This window comes from Calypte anna, chromosome 1, assembly GCF_003957555.1.
Source record: "Calypte anna isolate BGI_N300 chromosome 1, bCalAnn1_v1.p, whole genome shotgun sequence".
In the NCBI taxonomy this organism is placed as follows: domain Eukaryota; kingdom Metazoa; phylum Chordata; class Aves; order Apodiformes; family Trochilidae; genus Calypte; species Calypte anna.
This window is the reverse complement of record NC_044244.1, coordinates 138565516-138590948: the sequence shown is the minus strand read 5'-3', so window position 1 is coordinate 138590948 and position 25433 is coordinate 138565516. Positions and strand designations below refer to the sequence as shown.

Here is a 25433-nt window from a genome sequence, read left to right as displayed (position 1 = left end):
GAGAAGAGTAAATGGTCTCAAGATGCACCAAAGGAGGTTTAGATTAGATACTAGGAAAAAAATTTCTTCACCAAAAGGATTGCAAGACACTGCAAAAGGCTGCACAGGGAAATGGCTGTATCACCATCCCTGGAGTTACTGTGTAGATGTGGTGCTCAGGGACATGGTTTAATGGTGGATTTTGCAGCATTGCTGGTTTAATGGTTGAACTTGACCTTCTCCAACCTAAATGATTCTATGAATCTATGAATGGCAGTCTTTTTTTTTTTTAGAAGGAGGGAGCTTATGGTCTAAAGAGTAGGTGTCATAAATCAATAGCATAGGAGTTATGAGTTGACATGGTGAAGTAAAAGAGGAATAATTGCATCTTGCATGTTTTTTCATCCTCCCTAGAAGTATTCTAAGAAACCTCAGTATGCCATAGCAGTACAGCAGGTGCTTTTCACGCATAGGTTGCTCTATAAAATCAAGATTTCAGGGAAAAAATCCATAGCTTGTTTTTCACCCCAGAGAGTGAGGCATATATATATATATATGTTTGCATGGTCTCCAGTTTCAGTTGAGAGGTTTTGAAGTATGTGTGGTTTTGGTTGTGGTTTTACTTTGCTTTGTTCTTAAAATCTCAGCTGCTTTAAGAATATCTGGAGATATGAAGCATTTCTTGAATATGTTTCTGAACATTTAGTTCTGTCAAGCTGGACTGGCAGAACAGGATCTTCTTATTTACTTTCTGCCAGACACTATCATGGTCATGTGTATTTATATTCAAACACTGGTTTAACTGACATGGAAAGCTGTGTATATTTATTGATGTTCTTTTCTGTGCTTCAGGCTCCCAGCCCAGGTGTAGCAGTTGTTGTGAGGTGTTCAGATGCATGTTTTAAATAAGGAGGCTTAATGCTTTGTTTTCCAATTTTGTTAAATCCCACCCCCCATGCTACTCGTGGAGAAAAAAAAAAAAATTCATTCTCAGTATGAGGCTATCCAGCTAGAAGAATACTTGGCCATGTTCAGAATAGTTTCAGCTAGGTCTTACACAGTAGCTGTGGTACTTTTTGATGTCTTTCATCTAGGATTTATACCAAGTGGCTTGTGAGCTCTGCATATTGCAAATGAATTATGGATATTAGTTTTTACAGTTCCTGATATGGGAAAGTCATCATGCAGTCACTCCTAAAGAACATTTGTCTTACACTTTTGCTGCTCATTCATTAAGAAGTGTGTATATATATCTGGAAACTAAAGAAAAGCAGGAATTGCTGTTGTATTTAAGATTGCTTTCACATCCTTCATTTAGAGGAAACTTGTAGGTACAGTGTGCAGCACTGGCACTCCTGCAGACATGCAGTCACTTAAGACCTTAGAATTTCTGCCCTGAATTTTTTTATTGGTACACCTGCTCTTGCAATGCATCTGATTAACTGTTGCAATGAAATAAATAAATTTCTAGCATACATACATAAACACACATTTATAAAACCTGACACCTTTACTGTCATACTCTACAGGCATACTCTACTATGCCTGTGTAAAACAGGCATACTATTACATTTATCTTTTTTATTTCTTAATTCCCTCTTGGTGAAAGGTGGAAATAAATCTCTTATTTCTGTACCATTATAGCTGCACTTGAATTGAGTTACACCAATACAGATGGGTACAGAAGCTGAGTTCTAGGAAAGTTTATTTGTGGGGAGATGGGAGGTGAGGAAAGGTGGAGTGAAATACCCTTTGGATATCACGTAGAACTTCACAGTAGGTTTAAATAAGACAAAATGCATCTGGAGAGAAAAATTCATTAGTGTGTCAAAAGAACAATTACTGCAGAATAGCAGTTAACTTCTTGTAACAGCTTCAACCACTTGTGTGTGTGCATATTAGTATGTAAGTATAATTAATATACATATTGCAATTCTATACATGAAAATACATATCCGTACAACTTAATTCTGGATAATTCCTTACCCATTTTTGTTTTAGGGAAATAGATTCCACTTGACAGATCCTGATTTAATCCTTCTGTTGGTAATTGTTTCCTCTCTGAAGGCCTTATGTTTGATACAGTAAAGACCTAGTAAAATCTAGTAGGAAATCTAATATTAACTTAGCACCTTGCATAGTTTCCACCTGTACTTAATGGCCAGCAGCCTGGCTTCCATGAGAGCACTCTGAAATGAATGCTTATTTTTCTGCATTGCTATTTTTCAGTCTTACAAATTTTGGGAAAGAACTGCAACGAGGTAAGATTTTTAATTGCAGTGGGGTTTTGTACTGTGATATCACCACCTTGTGTTACTAGTGGGAAATATATTTTTTGTGCTTTTTTTTTAAACAGATACAGACTAAATTTGAGCATCGTATGCTAATGAATCAAGAAATGAAACTGAAGTTAGAGAAAAAGAAAAAAGCTCTAGAAGATGAAATCACAGTGTTTCTTGAGAAGAAAGCCAGTGCTGAGTTACCCCAGTCACAAACATCTGTCTCTACCCCTATTGTTAGTTTGAAGAGAGACAAGGACCGCAAAAAGTAAGTGCTGATGCAGCAAAACAAAATTCTTCAAATACCACTTCTATAACATAAAATTTAGTAATCTTTTAGAAAAGATACAGGCATGCTCCTGTTACAAAAGTGTGTAAAATACCCTTATGTTTGGATCACTAGAATTTTTTTTTCCATGAAGGAACTGAAGTTCTTGACTTGAATTCCTGCGCTTTGATGTCAGAAGTGAAGAAATTGTGAATGTTCACTGACAGAGCAATAGAGGGAACTTGGAGCAATTCAGCCAGGGAATTCCAGAAATAGTATTTGATTGCAGCACTCAGGTTTTGAATGTAGGATATGTTAGTTTTATGGAGCAGTCTGACTGCCACATGGTTCCATAATAATAGATTTGTCATCCTAGTACAGATTTTTGAGAGGAGAGGCTATAAAATTGACTGTAAAATTATACCAAATGTAGAATATAACTGATAAACATTTATCTTTCTTTCCTTGTACCTATTTTTTCCTTTTCCACCCTCTAAGAAACCTGATCTAGTTAAAGATGTCCCTACTCACTTCAGGGGGGTTGGACCAGATGGACTTCTAAGGTCCTTTCCAACCCAAATTACTCTATGATTCTAAGTTATAAAATTTCAGAAATGCATTAAGGAATAATCTCCAGAATAACTTGGCTAACTTCTTCATACATTGAATTAAATGTTCCTATATAAACATTAAATACAATGGAATTAAATTTTTTCTCCTAAAAAAATAGGAGAAGTCAATTAACTTTTTAATTTCTCTTCCTAATACTGGTAGGTTGCAACTTGGCTGCAGATAACATTTTGTTGATTATTGTCTTATTGCAAATGAAAGCAGATTTTTTTGTACAGAAATTATTCATAACTGGTGGATTATGAAAAAGTCTAGAAGCTAGATGGGTGCACATATTTTGAGAAATATCAGGGCAGCTTTGACATTTGTTGAGTCTGTGCTAGCAGTCTGCTTATGTTTTTGCCAAAATTTGTTGAATTTCAAGTAATGTTACTGAGGCCCTTTTTATGGTCTTTTTATTATTTTTTAAAATTTTGTTCTTTTTTCTTTTTTTCTTTCCTTTTTTATTTTTTTTTTTCTGGATTTATATATGAAAGTGGAATTCTTGGTAACAGGAGTAATTATCTGCACTATGATGATTAACTCAACTTTAGAAACATTTAGATTTGTTTCCTCTGTTTTAGCTTTATTTCTTCAGAATATGTCACAGTTTATTTGTTTGCTGTTGTTTTTCACTTCCAGCTTTACGTAGTATTGATGATAGAAGAAGCAATACTGATCATTTCTCTTGAGGAAGCAGTGATTCACAGCATGATTTTGGAGGTGCAGGTGTTGCAGTTTCTTACTCAAGGATTTGGAAAATATCTCATGTTGGTACATGCTGCAGAAGAAGAATTTTAAAGTATGATCTCTACATGTATGGGAAGCAATTACTGCCATTGCTATAATGGACTTTTTATTATGAATCTTGCTTGATAAGCACTTGCCTTACATACATCTGGCCAGCTTGCTTTCATTTTAAGTGCATTGTACCAAAGAAAATATGCCATAAACAATTCTATTCATAATATGAATGCTGTAGTACAAAAGTATTCAGTGACTATATCCACTATAACCTTTCTGAAGAGTTATTTTCATATAGTATGGTATATTAGTGTATTTTAATATTAATTAATACAATTATTGACATAATTCAACCATTTACTTATTTTCTTAACAGATTTTGTTTATAAGCTTTTATGTACAAGCACTGTCCTAAATTTCAGGTATCATCTTTCTAATGAAAAATTACTGAAATATTTTTGCAGTGCTGTACTGTTTCATAATAGTTCATCTGACATTACTACCTTGGTATGGAAAGTACCTATAATTTTTTGATGCTTGTGACTGTGGTGTTCAGTTACCACATAGGCTGAACTTTGCAAAAACTGTTAACTACAAGAGCTTCAGGTTAAAACAAGTTTCAAACGTTTTTTATATTTTCAGTAGCCTTGATAACTAATGGGAAACTATAAGAGATGGAATTCTCTGAAGGTGTTTTTTGCAACTCTTTGAAAATTAAGTGCTAACTTGATAGAAATAAAATGGATTGGTTTCACTTACGTGTTTCTGTTGTTCTGCTTCCCCTACCTCCCATGTTATGAAAAAAAAGGAATAAGATTTCACATTAATCTGAAAAAAATATAAATGTTCTGCATCTGTTTTAAACATCTGAAACAATTTATTGGTTGGAAAAAATAGGAGATTTCTGCATCCTGTGCCAGAAAAGCAGTAAGACTATAAGCAAGTGCTATACTTGATATATACCACCATTATTATCTTAGAACGATAGAATATCTCAAGTTGGAAGGGACTTACAAGGATTATCCAGTCCAACTCCCTGCTCCTCTCAGGACTTGCTAAAGCTAAACCATATGACTTAGAGCATTTTCCAGACACTCCTTGAACTCTATCAGGTTTGATGTCGTGACCATGGCCCTAGGAAGCCTGTTCCAGTGACTGACCTCACCTTCTGTTTTACTCACATAGTGAAGCATTTCATAAACCATTGTTTCCCTTTAATTTCCGTAGTGATGGGAAGGACTAGATGTAAAGATACATAAACTCTTCATTGACCAGGAAAGATTCAAGGTGCTGATTCAGTTGACTCCACAGGAACAGCAGGCTGCAACATAGGAGGGAAGGGGTTAAGAGAAGACATCCATTCAGCCTGCACTCTCAGCCAGCATATATCTGACTCTTAGAAGAAGATGGGCCAGGGCCAGGCCCTGTGATTGCTGACTGATTGCTCCCTCCTGAGCAAAGTGTATCTTGATGAAAGACTAATTTTTGTTTGGCTTTGTACCACTGACTGGTCCATTTGAATCCATTTGATTAGTAACAAAGGATACACCCTCCTCAAAGGAGATAACAGCCAAATGAAAAAAAAAAATTTTTTTTTTTAAACCAAGCAGTAGATTTGGAAGTGTTATGAAGTGATCTTGAACAGAATGTAACTACAAGTGAGTGATGTGTACTGTTAGCACCAGCACTCAGCTATCCCCATGTGGGTTATCCCATCCACTGATATTAACTCAAGCACAGCTCTTCATGAGCATTAGAAAACTGCATCAAAAGACAGAATTATCTTTCTAGAGGGTGGCCACTGTTCTAGGGACAAAGCCTGAGATGGTTAAGTACTGTTTGACCTAGATAGCTCTGTGCCTAGCCAGTACTAGGGGATGTTGACAGCTGGGGACTGTGAATAGTGCCATATGGATGCCACATGTCGTGGTTGGAATGGGTTTATGTTCTGTTGCATTTGTTGGCCCTGAAGGACTCAGCAGCAAAACAAAACTGGTGCAGGCACCCATTCAGGTCTTTGGAACAGGGGGCAATTAAAGGGGGCTTAGTAGTAGTGCAAAATGAGAGATCCTGTGGGCTTTTTCCTTGGTACTTGTTTAAGCAATGAAGAGTCGTCTGTAGGTATGGGAAGTTCCATAGTTGTTTTGTTGATGAGGTGTCAGATAACCACACAAGAGCACATCACAGCCAGACAGTCAAATGCAGTTAAAAAAATTATAAAGGAACAACCATCAGCATCTCCTGATAGCAGAGAATCAATAGTAGTAGTAAAAACAAATGTATGCACTACAAGGTAGTTTATTCTAGCTCTGTGCTTTCAGTTGAACACTTCAGAGAGGTTTATCCTTGCAGATGAAATGGTTTCAGTACTATTTATTAGGACCTCTTCAATGTTATGGCTACTGTGAGATTATTTACAACCTTTGCAAGTCTGGAAGTCTGAAGCCTTCATCTTTTGAAATCCCTTCCTTAGGATATTTGCCATACACATTTTGTATTTTTATTCTTATCTATGTCTTTAAAACTACTTTTCATTGAGAAGACACATCCAAGATACATTAGTGGTGTTATCTGAATACTCTAATGCTAACAGTAAAGTATCTACATATTTGGTGTCAGAGACATATTTCCATTGTGATATTAGGTAAGGAATATACTGGGCTTCAAAAATGAGAATGTATAGACACTGGAAGCAGGGACAGGCAACATGGGAATACTACAGAGATGCTGTTTGCCACTCTAGGAAGAAAATCTGGGTGGGCAGAGCTCTATTAGAGTTCAGGCTGACCAGCACTGTGAAGGACGACAAGAACAACAACAAAAAGTTTTAAAAAATTAATAAAAGCAAAAGGAGGATCAGAGATTACATTAGCCCGTTGCTTGCTGAGGCTGGTCAGGCTTCCCAGGGCAGTGGTCATGGAACTTTCCCTGTCAGAGTTCAAGGAGCATCTGAATGATGTTTTTAGTTGTATGGTTTAGGTTTAGGTAGTCCTGTGAGGAGCAGAGGGTTGGACTTGATAAGTCCCTTATGAGTTCCTTCCAACTTGAGATATTCTGTGATCCTTTGATTTTAACTTACAGAAACAAAAGCCTCTTCCATAGCAACAACAACATCATCTCAACATAGAAAGGAAAATACTTAAAAACCAAAAGACTAATGTTTCAAGATCTTGTGAAGATTGGAGTAATTCACATTCAGTGTATTACTGCAAAAAGTTACATAGTGTGGTTCATAGACAGGTAAATTTCCTACCTGGATTTTATAAGGTACCAAGGCATCTACCTCTCCCTGTTTCTTTGCTAAATGCATTTTTTTAAAAATACAGACCCTAGAACGAAGACAGCAAAACAAACACTGATAACTACCTATAGATACGGGATTTTAAACCAGAAAAAAAAAAAAAAAAAAGGCTTCAACAGGATTTTCACTAGGGTGCGCTCGAAGAACATGGCTTTAGCTTTTGGGGAGGGGATTACGGGGCTGAACGGGAGGCAGGAAAAAAGTAAGTGCAGTAAGAGCTCTGAGCTCATGGGGTTTGTTGTATCTGTAAGGGCATTAAAATGCTGAAATCAGTCTTTATAATTTGAAAACTTAAGAATAAAATTGTGTCTCATTCCGATCCAAAACCTTTTAAGAAGACTTCCCAAAAAAAGTGTATGAAAATCATGTTTTTCTTGTTGGGGAAATGCTACTCAGACATGTCAGGGTAATTTCTGGATGATCATGCTGTGAGCCTTAAACTTTCTGGAAAAGAGCAGTATGGAGCTACATAAATGTCTTTTTAGCATTTGATCATTAAGTATCTCTTTATTTTGAGGCACCTTTAGATGTGATCCATCAGTAATCATCTCTCTTGGCACTTTGATGTATCACAGTTTGTTAGTGTAATTTTCATAAACAAGGAACTCACCAAAGTCACAGTTCCAGAACAGAGTGAAATTCTATCCAGCAGCAGAAATTTGCCTTGCTCTGATTTTCATGTCTTAAGTCTGCAGGATTTGTATATGTCCCTATTTATGTACATAAATTCATACATTTTCAATAAATGTATGTACACTAAGAGATGTATCTCACATCTGCCTGGTCTGATATGTGTAACTGGATACCTAGATCACTCACAAAAAGTGCCACAGAGTGGCACCTCAGGGCTGTGTGCTTCCTTATCAGTTCAAGAGACTATTTTACTGCTTAACACTTGGTCTTGGTGCCTGCTGCCTGCACTTTCTGCACTCCCCTGTGCAGGTAATAGGTCCAAGGAAGTGATTCTGCCCCTGTACTCAGCTCTGGTGAGGCCACACCTCGAGTCCTGTGTCTAGTTCTGGACCCCTCAGTTTAGGAAGGATATCGAGGTCCTGGAGCAGGTCCAAAGGAGGGCAGCCAGGCTGGTGAAGGGACTCGAGCACAGATCTTATGAGGAGAGGCTGAGGGAGCTGGGGCTGTTCAGCCTGGAAAAGAGGAGGCTCAGGGGAGACCTCATCACTCTCTACAACTCCCTGAAAGGAGGCTGTAGCCAGGTGGGGGTTGGTCTCTTTTGCCAAACGACTTTCAACAAGACAAGAGGGCATGGTCTTAAGTTGTGCCAGGGGAGGTTTAGGTTGGATATTAGAAAGAATTTCTTTACGGAGAGGGTGATCAGACATTGGAATGGGCTGCCCAGGGAAGTAGTGGATTCTCCGTCCCTGGAGATATTTAAAAAGAGACTGGATGTGGCACTCAGTGCCATGGTCTAGCAACCGCAACAGTGGTTCAAGGGTTGGACTCGATGATCTATGAGGTCCCTTCCAACCCAGCCAATTCTATGATTCTATGATTCTAAATCTTTACTACCCCATTACTCTGCATACTTCTGGAGGGGCTGTCTTTTCACTGAGAAGAGGCTGGGAAGCAGAGCTCTTGGTCCCAGTGAGATTTTACTCCCCTGGCCTCACAGGGTGGAAGGTGGAGTTTGTCCTTCCTCCTCTGGAAGGTGTTAACTCTTTCACCCAAAAGTGGATAAAGAACTGGCTTGATGGCAGCACCCAAAGAGTGGCTGTCCATGGGTCCATGTCCAAGTGAAAGCCAGTGACAAGTGGAGTCTTAAGCAAATAATGAGCATGTTTTGGAAGAGGTTGAGAGGGTGCTGGTATTTGCATGGCCATTTGGGACCTGCTGTTGGTTTGGCTGGTTAATACAAGGAGAACTTTGTTGAAGGGTGATCTGTGGAAGGAGGAGAATGATGCAGTCTGAATTCTGATTACTTTAGGTTAGGTTAGAATGAGATCTTTGTCTTCCTACATCCAGGGTTTAAATGCCCTTATGCTGTTGCTTCTGGATTCCCCAGTCACTTAGGTTTCAGAGGGGTACTCAAGTGCATGGTTAATGACTCCAAAACCATCCTGAGTTTCTGAAGCAACATGGTCTCTGGTGTGGTCCTGAAGTGTCTGCGAGTGGATCCTCACTGATGTGGTTTATCCTGTCAGTCCATCTTGCTGACATTTTTCAGCTTCATTTAGACAGTAAAGTGTGCCTTGAACCTGAAAGGAAAAAGTGAGCACTTTGCATTTTAATGTCAGATTTAATCCTTGCTTGTATGTTAATCCTTCCTTGTATGTATACAGTTGTTTGCACTAAATGTAGGGGAGGAGGAAGACCTGCCTCAGAAATTCCCTAGCCTGGTGGACAAGATCATTGTCTGGAAGTTGAGAAAGCTGCTTTCAAATCCCTACTCCAAGTTAAGTGGAGCAAGGAGCTGGCTTTAAAAATTTCCACACACTGAAATTACTTATGAATGTTATTTCCCATAGTTTTTTATGCAGTTGGGCTTTCTCAGGTTCTGAGTGATGATGCTCTTTGGGAGGGCAAGTGTTTATGTGTGACAGCAGGGAGACTTTGGAGTCACCATGAGGGAAAAACCCCACCCACCCAACCAACCCAAAAAAACCCCTCAAAAAACACACACAAAAAAACAACCGACCAAAAAAAACAAGCAAAAAATCTTTTAATGAGCTCTAACCCAAACTTTCCTTCATGGGAAGGCAACACCCTGGCCCTGGGAGCTGGCGATTGCTGAGGAGTCCTCTGTAGCCTCCTGTCAAATCTTACACTCACCCTAGACCTTGCTGGTCAGGCTGAGGCAGAAACAAAATCAGATGGGCAGTACCTATGCACATGCTGCTTTCCACTTGAGCACCCAGGCAAAGACTTAATTCACATTTAAGTGGCTGGAGACCAGCAAGCCCTCTGATGGCATCCTGTGGCAGTGCCATGGCTACCCCAGGGCATTGCTGGCAGGCAGGGGGGGGAGGAGAGGCTCCAAAACCCATCATCTTCCTCAGATCTGTGGGGCAGTTCTGTGTCTACCCTGGATTCTCTACTTGAAAGAAAACTTTAGAGCAAACTTGAGATGCACCAAGACTCCTGTGGATGCTGCAGTGCAGTGAGCTGAATTTAAAAGACTACCAGCAGCACTGATTCTCTGTGTCAGTAATTTTTAAAGAGGAAGATCCTAATTAAAAGACTGCATGGTGTTTACCTTGATGTCCAAGGTAAAGTATTATTCTAACATTCTGGTGGGGCTGGAAACAGCTCAGTTTATGAATCCAGTCATTGATACTATTACCACAGAAACCAGAGATCATCGTAACCTGAGGGCAATGCTGCTAAAATTCCTGGTATGTTATTACCATAGATGGAGCAGCAGATATTATGCCTGAGACGTCAGAAGTAATCCTTGGGTTTTACTGGATGGTGTAATGGAGTTTGCATATTGACAGAGCTTGTTGGATCAATAAGTAAAGATACTGCATTGCAAGCTGTGAATTAATGATTGCTGCAAACAGTTGGCCGAGGTTGCTGTCACTATAAGTAAGCAAATAAAGGAATTTTAATATAGCATTCTCATTGCTAAAAGCCCTGCTTGGAAATTTGCCTGGAAGGGAGGTTCAAAAAAACCCCATATGATTCTATGTGCCTAAAAATTATTTACGTCTTTGAAATTCTTATGAAATGCACTAAAATAAATGTCATGTCTTAGGACATAACACCTGAAACACTAAATGCTCTGCCCTCCAAGAGAAAGACAAAACCTTCATGCATGTTAGCTTCAGGTTTTGGGACTTGCCTTGCACAGCCTAAGAGGCTGCAAGTGCACTGATGTGTTTGGTCAGGAAAAAAAATGTGAATGACTGAAATGAAGTATGAAACAAAGTTGAAAAGTACCGAAAATGGCAAGCAGCCCATCTGAAACCCTGCAGAGGAATTTACAGGTGTGTGTGCTTTCATATGAAGTAATTATAACCCAGCCAGTTTTCAGCCAGTTTGGAACCAAAAAAAATACAAAATTATCCCTAATCTCGTAACTGTGCCAAATCTAACAGAAACACAGATCACAGACTCACAGAATCCTCCAGGTTGGAAAGGACCTCTGAGATAATCAAGTCCAACCTTTAATCCACTACCACTGTGGTTCCCAGACCATGGCACTGAGTGCCACATCCAGTCTCTTCTTAAAAACCTCCAGGGGTGGAGAATCCACTACTTCCCTGGGCAGCCCATTCCAATGTCTGATCACCCTCTCAGTAAAGAAATTCTCACCCTCTCTGTAAAGAATTTTTTCCTAATAACTATCCTAAACCTCCCCTGGCAGAGCTTAAGTCCATGCCCTCTTGTCTTATTGGGAGCTACTGGGGAGAAGAGACCAACCCCCCCATGGCTACACCCTCCTTTCAGGGAGTTGTAGAGAGTGATGAGGTCTCCCCTGAGCCTCCTCTTCTCCAGGCTGAACAGCCCCAGCTCCCTCAGCCTCTCCTCATAGGATCTGTGCTGGAGTCCCTTCACCAGCCTGGTTGCCCTCCTTTGGACCTGCTCCAGGACCTCAATCTCCTTCCTGAACTGAGGGGCCCAGAACTGGACAGAGGACTCAAGCTGTGTCACAATCGAGGTGTCCTCTAGGTGCATATTCTAGCATTATCCTTTAATCTGCTCACTTTCGATTATGAAACTAAGTTAAGTACTTAAAGTTACTAAAAATATTCTTCAAATAAAACTTTTTGACACTCAGAAAGAAATTAATGTGAGACCAGGGACTTCTGTTGTCTGAAACACTAGATGTTTTCAGGAAAGACTGTTTTGAAAGAATATTGCAACAGTCTTGGAAATGTAATTTCTTGAAAATTAGGACAGAATGGTATAATTGCCACCAATCTGGGTTTCTCTGGATCTTATATTTGGTACATTTAAAAATTTTTTTCTCTTTGTATTTTAAAATCCATTTTAATTTATAGAGGCTGCCAGTAAGAGGTGCTAAATAACCATCCTGGAGAAGCTGCAGCTCCTGGAGCTGTGTCCTGCTGCAAGTTAAAAAGCAAATCATGTTTAAGCATAAAAAACACTCCACCCCCCAGGCAAAGAAAAGTTGTGCAAGTCCCACTTTAAAAAGTCAAAATAAAAGGATCATCAGGATTTTACTCCACAGAAACATCCAGGATGGAAAAATCCTCTGGAATTTGGAGTCTGTGAGAGTGCAATAGGAAGAATTCAGCAGTGTGGGCTGCAAAACACTGGTGGGAACCAGGTTGTCAGCAGGAGGAACTCAGCAGGCAGAGAGGAGAGATGCTGGGGTAAGCATGGAATGGGAATAGTGAAAATCCTGACCTTCCCAAGGTGGGGAATTCCATGCAGTGTGTTTTAAAGAGGGGGTGTTTAAAAGAAATCATAGCCTCTGAATGGTCTAGTTCTGATCATCTGGTTCTGAACCCCTGCATGGGCAGGGACACCTCCCACCAGACCAGGCTGCTCACAGCCCCATCCAGCCTGGCCCTGAACACTTCCAGGGAGGGGGCAGCCACAGCTTCCCTGAGCAAACTGTGCCAGTGTCTCACCACCCTCACAGTAAAGAATGCCTTCTTGAGATTTTTCTGTCTTGCTTTAGTTGTCAAATATGTGAGAGATTTTTTTGACTTAAAGCATTTTAACTGTATTTTAGTTTCTTTTGATTTTAGCGTATTCTTCCTCTTTCATGTTTGCTGCTTGCTCGCTGAAGCTTCTGGTGAAGGTTCTCAGCCTTAGACCTGAAAATATGCATTACCTAAATCCAAAAGAATGCCCTTCAGTAATATGCTTAGTGGCTTACATTCCAAAAACAGTCTCCAAAGTTAAAATGGCATAGCTGATGTCCCTGACGTAGTAGGCTGACACCAGAGCTGGAAGACCCATAGGCTCTGTCAGGCACTGTGCAGATGCTTAATGCTTCCTGATGTGATGCTCTGTAGTGGTGTCTCAGGCTGGGTGTGGAAGTATTTCAAAGCAGAGGTTAAAGGTGCAGATATAATCAGGTAAGATGACAGAAAACTCTCTTTTTGAAGACAGAAATCCCTTCTCGTGTATTTGACATGGTCTCTTGCAGGGTTGGAAGGGGTGATGCCTGGTCTTCTAAAGAAGGGGGAATAGGATGGGAGCAGTCCTGTTGCAGTAAATGGTAAAGCCAGTAAAAGGGAAAAACCTCCTTCACCAGCTGAAAGTCAGCAGCTGTGGGAGGAGTAGTTTTTCTTTCTGTCAAAGGCAAAGGGTCTCGGCTCCTGGCTACTAAATGACAGTTTCCTACAGGTCCCTGAAGAGAAAGCCTTTTCTTCTCCTTTCTGAACAAAACCCATTGAAATAAAACATGTAATTTCACTTCATTCTGCACAAATTGCTCCTCTGGGCACAATGAAACATTTTGTTCTCAGGCACGAGTGGGTCAGTGTGGTTTCAACACTCATCTACCCTGTCAGGTTCATCCTTCAAGCTGCTGGAGAGGATTTGTTCTGGGCTCCTGTGTGCTAACGCCCCGGGCGTTCTGATGATGCTCTGGGACTGACAGCATCCAAATAACAGCCCTTGCAGCTCAGCTACACAGCCAGGGATGCTGCTCATCCCAAGTGGTCTGGCTCTGTCAGGTGGGCAGGAAAGTGCCTGAGCCTCAGCCCCGCTTGATGGCTGGGTGATTGTCCTCAGAGCTTGATGGAGGCAAGTCTGTCTTCACCTGGGAAGAGCTGAGGACTGTCACTAGCTCTTTCCTGTCTGGGTTAATGTATCAGTTGCTCAGCTGGTGCTATCAGAGCAGGGGAAACTACCTTAGGGCTAATTTTCAAATAAGATGGGGATGAAAATCTTGCCCTTTGGCAAAGAGGCAAAATAATCTGCAATTCCATCTTCTCATCTGCTTGTTCCTATTCTGGGCTGATGCCCATCACTGTCTTGCTTTTTCTTACTGTACCTCTCTGTGATTTCATTTGCAGGTCACAGGGATCTGATCTCCTTGCTTTGCTGCCTGCAGCCTGACAGCAAATTGCTGGCAGTGAGGTGAGCAGCCATACAATTTACCCCAGAGGAATCTGCTTCTTCCCTGGGATTGCAGCACAGGGAGAAATCTGATAAAATGTAAGTCGCTGGTTCATGTAGTGTAAATGTAGCACGGACCATAAGAATCATTTGTCATCCTTTTGCAAAAGATTTGAACATAAGAGGTTGTTGAGTGCTGCTTGGGAGGGTTTGCTCTTTGATTTATCAAATCACTTTTTTGTGCACTATTACACAACCTCTGCAGCATGCAACTGTGTGCCACAGAACTCAAAGGAAGGCAACAGGAGTGAGGAACCTCTGAGGAATTCCTAATTACTGTAAGAAAATGAAAATTACTCCCAGGTTATTGCCCTTGATCCTTAATACAAGAACTCTTTTTCTTGCTTTCTTCTGGTCAAATTACTTCAGCTATTGAGACAGACTTTCTTAGGTGGCTGATGGAAGAATGGCGTGGTGTAGAAGCTGGTGAAGAAGATTCTGGGGAGGACAAAACCTGAATGCAAGTTAAAAAAAAATATTGGCATATAAAAACATTGGCATAATTATATGTGTAATGCCACCTGCAATGGTTGTCTTAATCTGCAGCGGCCTTTTGTATTCTACTCTGCAATAGTATCTGCATGTGAAATGGTGTCTGAAATGGTATCTACACTTACAAGGATAGTTGCAATGCTTCTAGTGCTGTGTAATTTCCCACTGAGAAAAGCTGTGCTCTTCCAGGCTCCTGTTTGCTCTCTGGCTTTCACACGTACACGCACTCACTCTTCATGTCCTGCCTGCAGACTTAGTTTATCCCTGGCTTTCCAGATGCCTCCTTCATGAAGTATCTGTGGGTTTGGTTATTTTCCCCAGATATATTGGCTTGCACCTTCTTCAGGTTAAACATCACATCTATTATTTATTATTTATTCTTTGTCTGTACAGGTTTTGTCAGCTTTTTAGGACCTGTTGTACTGTTTCTTTCTTCTCACTTGCAATTTTAGCACCTCCCAGCTCCACATTGGCTCTAAATGCAGCACACTCTTTTCTATAAAAAATAACAAGAAGACATCAAGCTTGACATCAACTCGGGTATCTGCCAGGACATGTGCTCACAGCTAGACAAGCTGCTCTTCTGCTGTACGCCCTGAAGAAATGAAGCAGTGAGAAGCTGGTGGGGCGCCTCTCCTCACAGCCAGGGGTGTGAGGTCACTCCTTGTGCTCCCATCAAGGAGCACAGTGAAACCATCCCAGCTGTAAGCAACTGGGTGGGCATTCAGGTCTATATGGTGCTAATAGCTGGACAAGCCTCTATGGACCTGGTGAGGAGTGTGGGGATCTTTGGCTCTTCCTGACCAGAACTGAAAGACTGATTGTCCTGGTTTGGGCCAGGATAAAGGTGATTTTCTGTCTTGTACTTTTGCTTTCATCTAGGTCTCTTGTAAGTAGCTGCACTGGCTGAAATTAACAGCAAGTTTCTCAGACAGTGTCTGCTTCTGGGATTGATAACACTCAATGTTTATAGTTACAGCCAGAGACTGGTGTGCAGAGCCAAGGACACTGCTCAGCTCTGAGGATCATTTTGCCCCCCCAGAAGGAGAGAAGGAGTAAAAAGGTCACACCTGAAGCCCTCCTCTGGGGAGGAACAGGTAAGATAGATGGCCAAAATTGACCAGAGTATTCCATCCCATACACGTCATACTCAATATAAATTTGAGGGATCATGAGGGTCAAACCCTTTCCTTTCCTTCCTGCTTCCCCTTCATTGCCTGTCCCTGTTTGCTTCAGCATCCTGTGAGGATTCCATCCATTCCTCTGCCTGTGCTCTTGATTCGTGACGGCCTGAATCTGTGTGTTCCTGCCTCCAGTTCCCGACTGCTGCTGACTCCAGGATTCCAGCCTGGACTTTCCCAGGGCTGCCCTGCAGCCTCGGTGGTGACGTGAGAGTTACTGGGGGAAAGGGGATGAACATGGTATCAATTTTCCTGTATATTTGTATATATTTAGTAATTGTCCCTATTTATCATTACTGTTTCATTAAAGTTGTGTAGTTCAGTTTCCAACCCATAAGTTTCTCTCCCTTATTCTCTCTCTTTATCAGGGAGGGGAATTAATAGAGAGCATCTGTTACACGGTGTAATTGCCGGGGCAGAGTTAAACCCTGACATTGATGCAATGGGGAGACAGGTCCCCTGGAGTTGCAGGTATCAGAGAGAGCTTTTAGCCTTTCACTGGTGTTGAGAGGTTATGCACTAGCAGTATGAGACTGTACCGATGTAGTAGCATGGCAGCAACCTGGTCAGGGACTTTTATCAGGAAGCCCCTGTGTTTCAAACACAGAAGTGGAAGGAGCTGTAGTTTGAGGAGAAAGGGCAAGCCCAGTGTTCCTGAAACTGGGACTTGAACCTGCTTCTCTGCCCTTTGCTGACACTCATGGGCCCTGGGATCTCTGTCTGTCTGTGTGCAGCTCTGAAATGAGGACAGTATTTCTCTGTGGCCACTAAAAATAATGGTGAAAAATAACCTTGCTTAGCCTAATATGAGCAGCTATCAGAGTCCAAAATTTTGTCATTTTGTAAGATGTGTGACAGGCACTGTCTCAGGACTAGGACTCACTTTAGGCTTGCAAAAAAGTCGAATAGGTGATAAGAGCCAGAGATGTGGGCAATCACATGGCTGAGTCTGTCCATAGACATCTGTGCTGAGGCTCCTTACTCCAGAGGTAAAGCACATCTTGCTGGATGCACAAAGTGTGATAATTCCCAGAATGGCAGATTAGAGCAGGAAGAAGGGTCATTTAGTATGATTCTGCCCTTATATTTTCACAAGGGCTTGGGTAGATATATTAGCAGCTAGGAGCTCTTCTGGGCTGGTTGCTGGTTGATGTGCTTGTCCACTTTGTTTCTGTACAGCTTTAAAGCCCTCATGGAGTTATGGGAGTGGAGAGCAGACATTTAGCTTTAGGGGCCACAGGGGATGGAGGACAGAAGTGGGCTAGGGTTGTCTAGGAGCTCTCCCATGAGGGAGAAGAGCTGAGAAGTCACTATATACACCTGAATGTTAGTGCTAGAGGGGTTTTACCACCAGTGTGGTCAGGATGCCATTTTGATGACTTCCCAAGGCCCATGTATCACTGGTGGTACCAATACCCACCTGTCCCCCTTGGGATTTTTGTTAGGCTCTGTGATTTACTTCTCTTTTCTTTCCTCTCCCCTTCATCTCACAGCTCTGCTTCAGATTTCTCTGTTCCTAACTGGGGCTGTCATGGAGTTTAGGGAGGACTTGGTACTGCTGGCCAAGAGCAGCTTCCCCAGGAGCATCCACAGTGATGAAAGAAGATAAAATAACCTCCAAGCCTTGGTGGCTCAAGGGTAGCTGGTGATCTCTGGGTCTGATCTTTGTGAAGGACCCCAGCCCCAACATACTGAAGTGAGGAGGAAAGCAGTAATAATCCTGGAGATCTACCACAGCACTGGTTTGGTTCTCTGCTTATGGATGTGAGAAGGGATAAAAGCTGGTGTCCCCCATTTGTCAGCACTGGTGAGGCCTCACCTCAAATACTGTTTCATTTTGGGGCCCTCACTACAAGAAGGACACTGAGGTGCTGGAGCATGTCCAAGAAATGACAAAGAAGCTGGTGTAGGATCTGGAGAAAACTCTTACAAGAAGCAGCTGAGTGACTGGGGGTGTTTAGTCAGGAGAAAAGAAGGCTGAGGGGGAGACCTCATGGCTCTCTACAGCTACCTGGAAGGAGGGTGTAGCCTTCCCAGTAATAAGTGATAGGATAAGGGGAAATGGCCTCAAGTAATACTAGGGAAGTTTAGATTAGATACAGAAGTCTCTTCACTGAAAAGGTTATCAGGCACTGGAACAGGCTGCCTGAGTAAGTGATGGATTCCCCATCCCTGGGGGTATTTTAAAGGCTTGTAGATGAAATGCTTAAGGACATGTCTTAGTGGTGAATTTGGCTGTGCTGGGTTAATGATTTGACCTGATTATCTTAAAAGGTCTTTTCCAGCCAAAACAAATCTGCTTTATATGATGTTAGCCCTTGTAGCAGACTGCAGAAGGTGAAATGCAGTGGCACAGGGGCAGTTCAGAGGACACCCCTCTGCCAGCCAGACTCACAAACCCACCAAAGGTCATCAGCAAATAAGCCTATGGTTATTCTTCATCTCCTGGGAGAGTTTGGATGCATTCTGCTTCTGCACCATTGGCTTTTTCCCCATCTCATTTAGGAGGTGGTAGAATGGTCCTGTGGTAGCATCAATTGTGATGGCCCTGTTACCCTCCAGCCAGAGTTGTGCTGAGCATCCCCTGGATCCTGGAACAGCCCCCAGCACTGAGGCACATCCCCTTCTCTCTGTGTCCCCCAGGTCCTGCCCAGCCTGGAGCAAACCCACAAAGAAGCAAAAGCATGGAATGGACTTCACAGCATTGAGGTGGTGCTGGGGCCAGGCATGGCAGCGAGGGGGCTGATCTGAGCTGTCTTCTCTCTCCCTGGGTTGAAAACATGCAAAACTATGAGAAAAGGAAATAAGAAGGAGAAGAAATAAATTGGACAGACTTAAAAAAAAGTAATAATAAAAAAAGACCTTTCCAGAACTAGGTTGCAAAATGTATTAGGTTAAAAAGATAACAAATACTTCAATAAAAGCAAGTCAATATTGTAGCAGATTAACTTCTGAAAACTCAAGGTAAAAACTGAGTTACACTTATTAGGATACAATGGAGATTTAAGTGAAACATTAAAAAGATGTGTTCTAAGTAATACATTGGATTTGCACTAATTTTATTAAGTCAGACACAGGCCTGGCACTGTGCCTTCCTTCCCTTCACTACCGCATTGTATGAGCTCTTGATGTCATCAGTAGAGGGAAAGGAGCCAGTGCCAAGAGTGGCCTTCTGAATTCATGTTATTACAGTTTGACTCAAAGAAAGGTGATGGCTTAAAGGTGCTAAAGACCACGCCAAAACCCACCTACATAGAAAACAGACAGTTTTTACATCTAAAAATGATTACTGACATTGGTATCCAGCACCCCAGGAACAGATTAATGTTTAAATTACAGCACTCTGCTCAGCGAGCATGGTAGTTTTAGACTTGCTATGAAGGCTTTTTGTACTGTACTGCTCCTAGAAAACATTATTTAGAGTCTCCTCAATTCAGGTATGACTGTGCTCAAGCCATTAGGAAAGCCTGTGCTGCCACATGAACTCCCATATGATGACAGAGGGACGCCGTGTAAAAACAAAGAAGAACTCTAATCTGCACCGAGCCGCAATGAAACTAAATTTTGCCTTAACTGCATTCAGTTCTTCTGCCATTGCTGTTGCATGCCGGAGGCTTTTTTTTTTTTTTTTCTAATTGAAAATGATAGCTCCCTGGGTGCTGGGGAGTCATGTGGCAGCCTTTTATTGCTGGGTGGATTATGTGCTCGCCATATTTCACGCACCGCCTGGAGAAACACGGCAGATTTTATTGATATGAGGGACAGTCCCTCATCTTTCTTTTTCTTTTTTTTTTTTTTCCCCTCTCTCTCTCTCTCTCTTGCAGGCTTGTGTTCTCAGCGCAGCTCATTTCCAATTTTATTAACATCTAGGACATGGTAGGAAGGCTTTGGTACAAAAATTATCAGAGAGCTCAGGAAGAAAAATTCCTTGATGCTTGGATTACAGGAATGCACATGTATATGCTTCCCCTATTTTGGTGAAGGAAAATCTGGAAGAAAAAAAATAAATCAAATCCCCTGAACTTGTTTGACCATGAAAAAGTCAAGGAAAGAAAATTAATCTGTCCTCAAAAAGGTTAATTTAGTCTACCAAGCCAAGGAGATTAATGAAAGGGCAAAAACTAATATAGTTTAGAAACTAAGTCAGCTTTAGGAAGCAAGATAAGGCTAATGACAAAATAAATCACTTTATAACCATTTAGCAAGAGCGGTTTATGACTAATGATGGACTGACTGGATGTCTCTTTCTGAGCTGCAGCCATGTCCCAGCAAGGGTGGGCCAGCAGCTCCCTTGCCCCCAGGCATCCACAGAGGTTTCATCCTTGCATTCTACCTGGACTATGCTGAGCATCTCTGACCATGGGCAGCAGAGCTGCAGGACAAACCTTCACCTCTGCAAGCCTCACTGACACTGAAATCAGCAGGGTTTCCAAAGGGCAATTTGCTTTGCCCACTGCTGAAAGGAGCAGCCCTTTCTGCACGATAGAAGTTGCTCTGCATTGGCATGAACATAAAGTAGTTGGAGAGCAAATGAGGTGACCTGAGTAGCTCCTCCTCAAGCTCTGGACACCCTGTGGGGGTGGCCCTTGTGTGCCCTGCACTCTGTGGCACTCTGGGGCAGCTTGGCCACCTACATTAAATTGTCCTAATTTTGAACTGAGGCCCCCAAAGGGATCACCTGGGGCAGTAACAGCAAGAGCTGAGCCCTCCTTGCTGGCTTCATGCAACCCACCACCACCTGTGGGAATCTCAAATCCTGACCTGCATGCACCCTGCCACAGAGGCACAGGAAGGGGATGTGAGGGGAAAAACCACCTTGTAAATAGATAAACCCTATCTGAGCACTCCTGGAGCTGGGTTGAAGTGCAATGGGCTGCTCTGGTCCTTTGTGCTCATGCTGAGCCACAGGCACTGCACTTGGTGGGAGATACTGCCCCAACAGCCACTCAAGAACATCCAGCAATGTCTAAGGCAGCATCACTTCAGCCACCAGCCAGTGCTGGGGCAATGTTGGGATTCTCCTTTTCCCTAGGGCAATCCCCTGAGCTGCTGTCCCCCTCCCAGTGCAGTGGCCGATCCCCAGGTTGGGGACATGTGAGAGCTGGAAGGTGCCTCGGGCACTCTCCATCTCTCTCTGCTTTGTATAAATAGCTGAACACCTGCTGGAGCAGCAAATGGCAACCTGATCCTCCCTGCCCATAGCCCTCCCTCATGTTCTTATGCATTCTCTCTCTTTCTCTCTCTCTCTCAGCTAATGAATATTTATTTAGACAAAGTGAAGCAGGGCTTTTAACAAATTGTCTCGGGCAAAACTTAGCCTTAATTGGGTATGTGTTTCCAGAGCACTTTGCTGTCCTGTGCTCAGGGGAGATGGATGGAGGTGCAATATTACAACAGCTCTTCATATTAAACCATGTGGGAAATGCATCTTTCTTCCTCTAAATCTGAATAAATTCTGCCCTATTTAATGAAGGGCTCTTCCATGAGGACTGGAGAGTTGAAGGAAGGAGGACCTGATTTTTTTGCTAAATTTTCAATTTAAAGTGCCTGCTCCAGAGTCCTCTGACATTAAGAGAAAGTTTGGGCATTGGGTAACTTCTTAAATGAATCCTATTGCTACAACTCCATACTCATGGGGTCTTAAGAGGAAATCCAGAAGCTGCCAGAATGGTCATGCCCTTCAGACACTGGAGTCATTTACAGCTCTGACCTCAGGGTGCATTTCTTCAAGTTCTGGTGTTGCTTTACAGCCAATGTCTGTCTTTTATGAAGCAGCCCCTTCCATCAGAAGCACAGATAGCCCTGGACCAACTTAAAGACCATCAATCAAAATGGCATGAAGCAGTGCATCACTGTAAGAGAGCAGCAAGAATGCCTGACTCTTATAGGGGCTGGTACTAAAGTAGTGGTAGTGATGATATGTATAAATGTATGTGTACATACACGTATATGCTCTTGTGAAACCCTACCTGGAGTACTATGTTGAGATTTGGGGCCTGCAACATAAGAAGAACATGGAGGGTTTGGAGTATGTCCACAGGAAGGCCATGAAGATGATCAGAAGGGTAGAGGACCTCTCCTATAAAGACAGGCTGAGAGAGTTGGAGTTGAAAAGAGGAGAAGAGGAGGCTCCAGGGAGACCTTAAAGCAGCCCTCCAGTATCTGAAGGGGCCTAGAGAAAAGTTGGGAAGACTTTTCATAAGGGCATGTAGTGAAAGACCAAGGGGTAATGTCTTTAAACTGTAAGAGGGTAGTTTTACATTACACATTAGAAACAAATTCTTTCGTGTGAGGGTGGTGAGACCCTGGCACAGGTTGCCCAGGGAAGCTATGGCTGCCCCCTCCCTGGAAGTGTTCAAGGCCAGGTTGGATGGGGCTGTGAGCAACCTGATCTGGTGGGAGGTGTCCCTGCCCATGGCAGAGAGGTTTTAACTAGATGATGTTTAGGGTCCCTTCTGACCCAAATCATTCTATGTTTCTATGATATGTGCAGACCTGTTTTTTATGTGTGTGTGTGTATTTGGGCAGATCCATTGTGTTCAACTTCTGCAGCAATCTGCACTAATGGGTGCAGCTGACTTTTGGCAGAAAGAGTAATAATTGGCTTCACTTGACTCACTCACAAGAGGTTCAGGTTAGCAGCCATGTCACCAAAGCCTTTTGAAAATTGTGTGGTGTATTTTCTTGTAACAGTGACTTAAATAAGTGCCCATTAATTGTCTAAATTTGCAAATCTGTCCTCAGTCCTTCTTCCATGGTGTGATGAGTCTCTTTTGAAGGATGCTCTGGCTGGTCCATAAAAGTCTCAATCACTGGAGAAGAGCTCTTCTCTTTCACTGGTGAAATAAAAATCCCAGCTGTCCCACTGAACAGCAGACAGAGCCCTCCAAGATAAGGCTACAGTCTCCACTCACTGGTTTCCCTTCCAAAAAGCCTCGTCTGTATTTGCTTACTTTCAAATGTCCTTTAGGATGGTAGATTTGTGTGAATTAATCGGCTATTCTACACCAAAAGGTCTGAGGGTCCAACAATTTATACATGCATAACTCGTGTCACTTTTACAGATTTATTGCATTTTTTTCCTGCCTTGTAGAGATTCACGTGCATTTTTCTGCATGAGACATATTTAAAAAAGAAAAGAAAAATAACACATTGATCCTTTCCTTCCTCTGCCTCCCAGATGAACAAAACTGTTGGAGTAAACTCAAAACCATTCCTGAATTTATGGAGAAATGCAGACACCTAAATCAAGATCCGAGAAGATTCGGTTACAACCTTTCAGTGGAAAAATTTCAAGCAGACCGATTCTGCAAGTTGCTGAAAGCTTCAGGTTGTTGAACCCCTCAAATTGCTGCAGACACAGCATCCCTCCAGGGCAAAACTAAAGAAAACTATTGACTGCCCTATGGAAAATGCTGGATGCTACTAAACACCAGTGCAGATCATCCCCACGTGTGTGCCCACGTGCTGTGTCCTGGTACTCACCATGCCCAGGCACCCACCAGTGTTCACCCCCAGAGCTCAGCACCATAACACAGAGTTATGTGCCAGAGCCATGTGCCAAGCAGGTCTGAGAGCTTTGACTTCTGCAGTAACATTTTTCACAACCAAACAACCAACCCAAAAGCTGCTGCACATCCATCCAGGGGCAACCAGCTGGATATATAACCCCCAGCATGTGGTGGCCTCTCGGGAAGCTGATGGGTTAGGTTGTATTTAATTTTTCAGATGTGTCTTGTTCCTGTGCAAGAGTGTTGGAGGTACCCAGGCAGCACTGCCATGTGTTAACCTAATCTAACATGAGAAATAGGCCAGGAGTGCAGCAAATGTTTTTCTGTGTCTCTGAGCCACTGCAATGTGTTTCATCAGAGGAGAACAAGCTGGGAGCAATAGGCGTAACAGGATTAAAATGGTGGCTGCTCTGTCATTTTCCACGTAGTCCCTGGGGCCTGAGAATTGCTGAAATATGGCTGAAATGCTGCTGTGCTGCACCTTGTTGAAAAAAGTGATTTGTTAAAAGAAAACCTGAATAACCGAGTCTGGTCCATTAAAATAATATGTAAACACCGGCCCTGCAGTTTAACCAGTTTATTTTGATAGCCTTTAGGAACTGCAAGGCAATTCTAACCCCTCTCTACATTATCATATAACCTCATCAGAAGATAAACAGCCTCCTTACCCCCAAACATTTTGCAATTTGCATTTAGATTGTTCAGTGCCGATGTTCAGGATAAGATACTTCCCAACTCTGTCAAACAAAACCTGATTGTCATTTAGCAGCGTGGCAGCCAATTTATGTTTCCATTAATTCAGATCCCAGGCAATTATCTGGGGAGGGGAAAGGGAAAACCTTAACAAATTGCCCCCGCTGTCTGCCAGGCTGATTTTCCCATGGGTGGCTGGAGGGCAAATTTGATATACCCAGAAGGAAGAGCAAGAGAATGCCTTCCTGCTGCTGCTGGGAAGAAAGGAACGGTGTGGGGGGAAGCTTCGTGGAGCCAGTGGTAATGTGGGGCAGGGTCCTTACATCTGTGTAAGGAACAGAGGTGGGGACATATGGGGCTTTGACTCCCAGCCTGATGCAGTGGCAGAGCTGGAGCCAGAGCACCAGTGGGTTTCCTCATGGCTGGTATGGCACATGCAGGTGAGCAATGTGCTGCCAAGCAGTGCCCTGTCCCCATAGTCTCCTGGGCTACACCTGCATCCTTCTCAGACCTTGGGTCAGGAGAGTTCATTCTGGTTCTGCCTGGCCAGGGGAAATGGCAGAGGATATGCCTTCCTGGTTATGGGACTGCCCTGCACTGCTGCCATGCACACCCCAAAACTGCACTTCTGGGGCCTGTCAGGGGGCTGCACACGTTGTCATGACGGGCATCAGGTTTACCATGCTCTTGTGAAGGTGGGAAATGCAAATTCTATATGTGTTCCTCCTCTGACACTAAGCTGAAGACACTTCTCCCTTCCCTTCTCTCTTAACCACCTCATTTTTCGTCTGCCCCATCACTTAGTGGTGCTCCCCATCACTGCTCTTCTTCCCTCAGGGAGCCCATGAGTGACAGCAACCTGGCTGCTGAGGGCACCTCCCCACCTGATCAATCCCATCATCTGCCAGCATGCAGCTGGCACCTTCCCCAGCTGCACAGTGCTGGCAATACCAGCAGAGCCCAGAGTTTCCCTGGGCACAGGATGTCCCTGAGGACACTCACCCTTAACTAAAAGGTGAGTGTCCTTTCCAATGCCCCATCTGAGAGAAGGGGACAGGTACCAGCATGGCAACCCCTCTCCCAGGATGCTCTCCTTGCTCATAGGTTTTCCAGCACACACATGGACGCATGCCCATGGAAGGTTGCACAGCTTGTAATCCTGCACGAGACTGTTTCTTTTGCCTTCACAAAACCACCATATTGTGTCTTGGGTGGTGCTGAAGAGCCATTTGTGTTGGAAACACCTTTCAGTCATTCCTGTGCGGAGTTGGTGGGATGCTGGCTGTCTTTCCCTTAGACTGCTGGGTTTTCCATGGG

General features: G+C 42.9%; 1 protein-coding gene across 5 annotated transcripts in view; it reads left to right on the top strand.

Annotated features, from left to right (window-relative positions):
* The window catches only part of SEPTIN10 (septin 10), a 36103-nt gene extending 31479 nt beyond the window's left edge, over positions 1-4624 (top strand). For 4 of the 5 annotated variants that reach the window (XM_030466615.1, XM_030466607.1, XM_030466584.1 and 1 more), the window contains 2 exons: positions 2336-2526; positions 3778-4624. In XM_030466615.1, coding sequence (XP_030322475.1) covers positions 2336-2526; positions 3778-3787 — 201 coding nt within the window. In that variant the 3' untranslated portion in view covers positions 3788-4624. Of the gene's footprint in view, positions 1-2208; positions 2241-2335; positions 2527-3777 lie in introns of those variants that run through there. The other variant, XM_030466598.1, reaches the window with a different exon arrangement.
* Positions 4625-25433: the final 20809 nt, after the last annotated feature.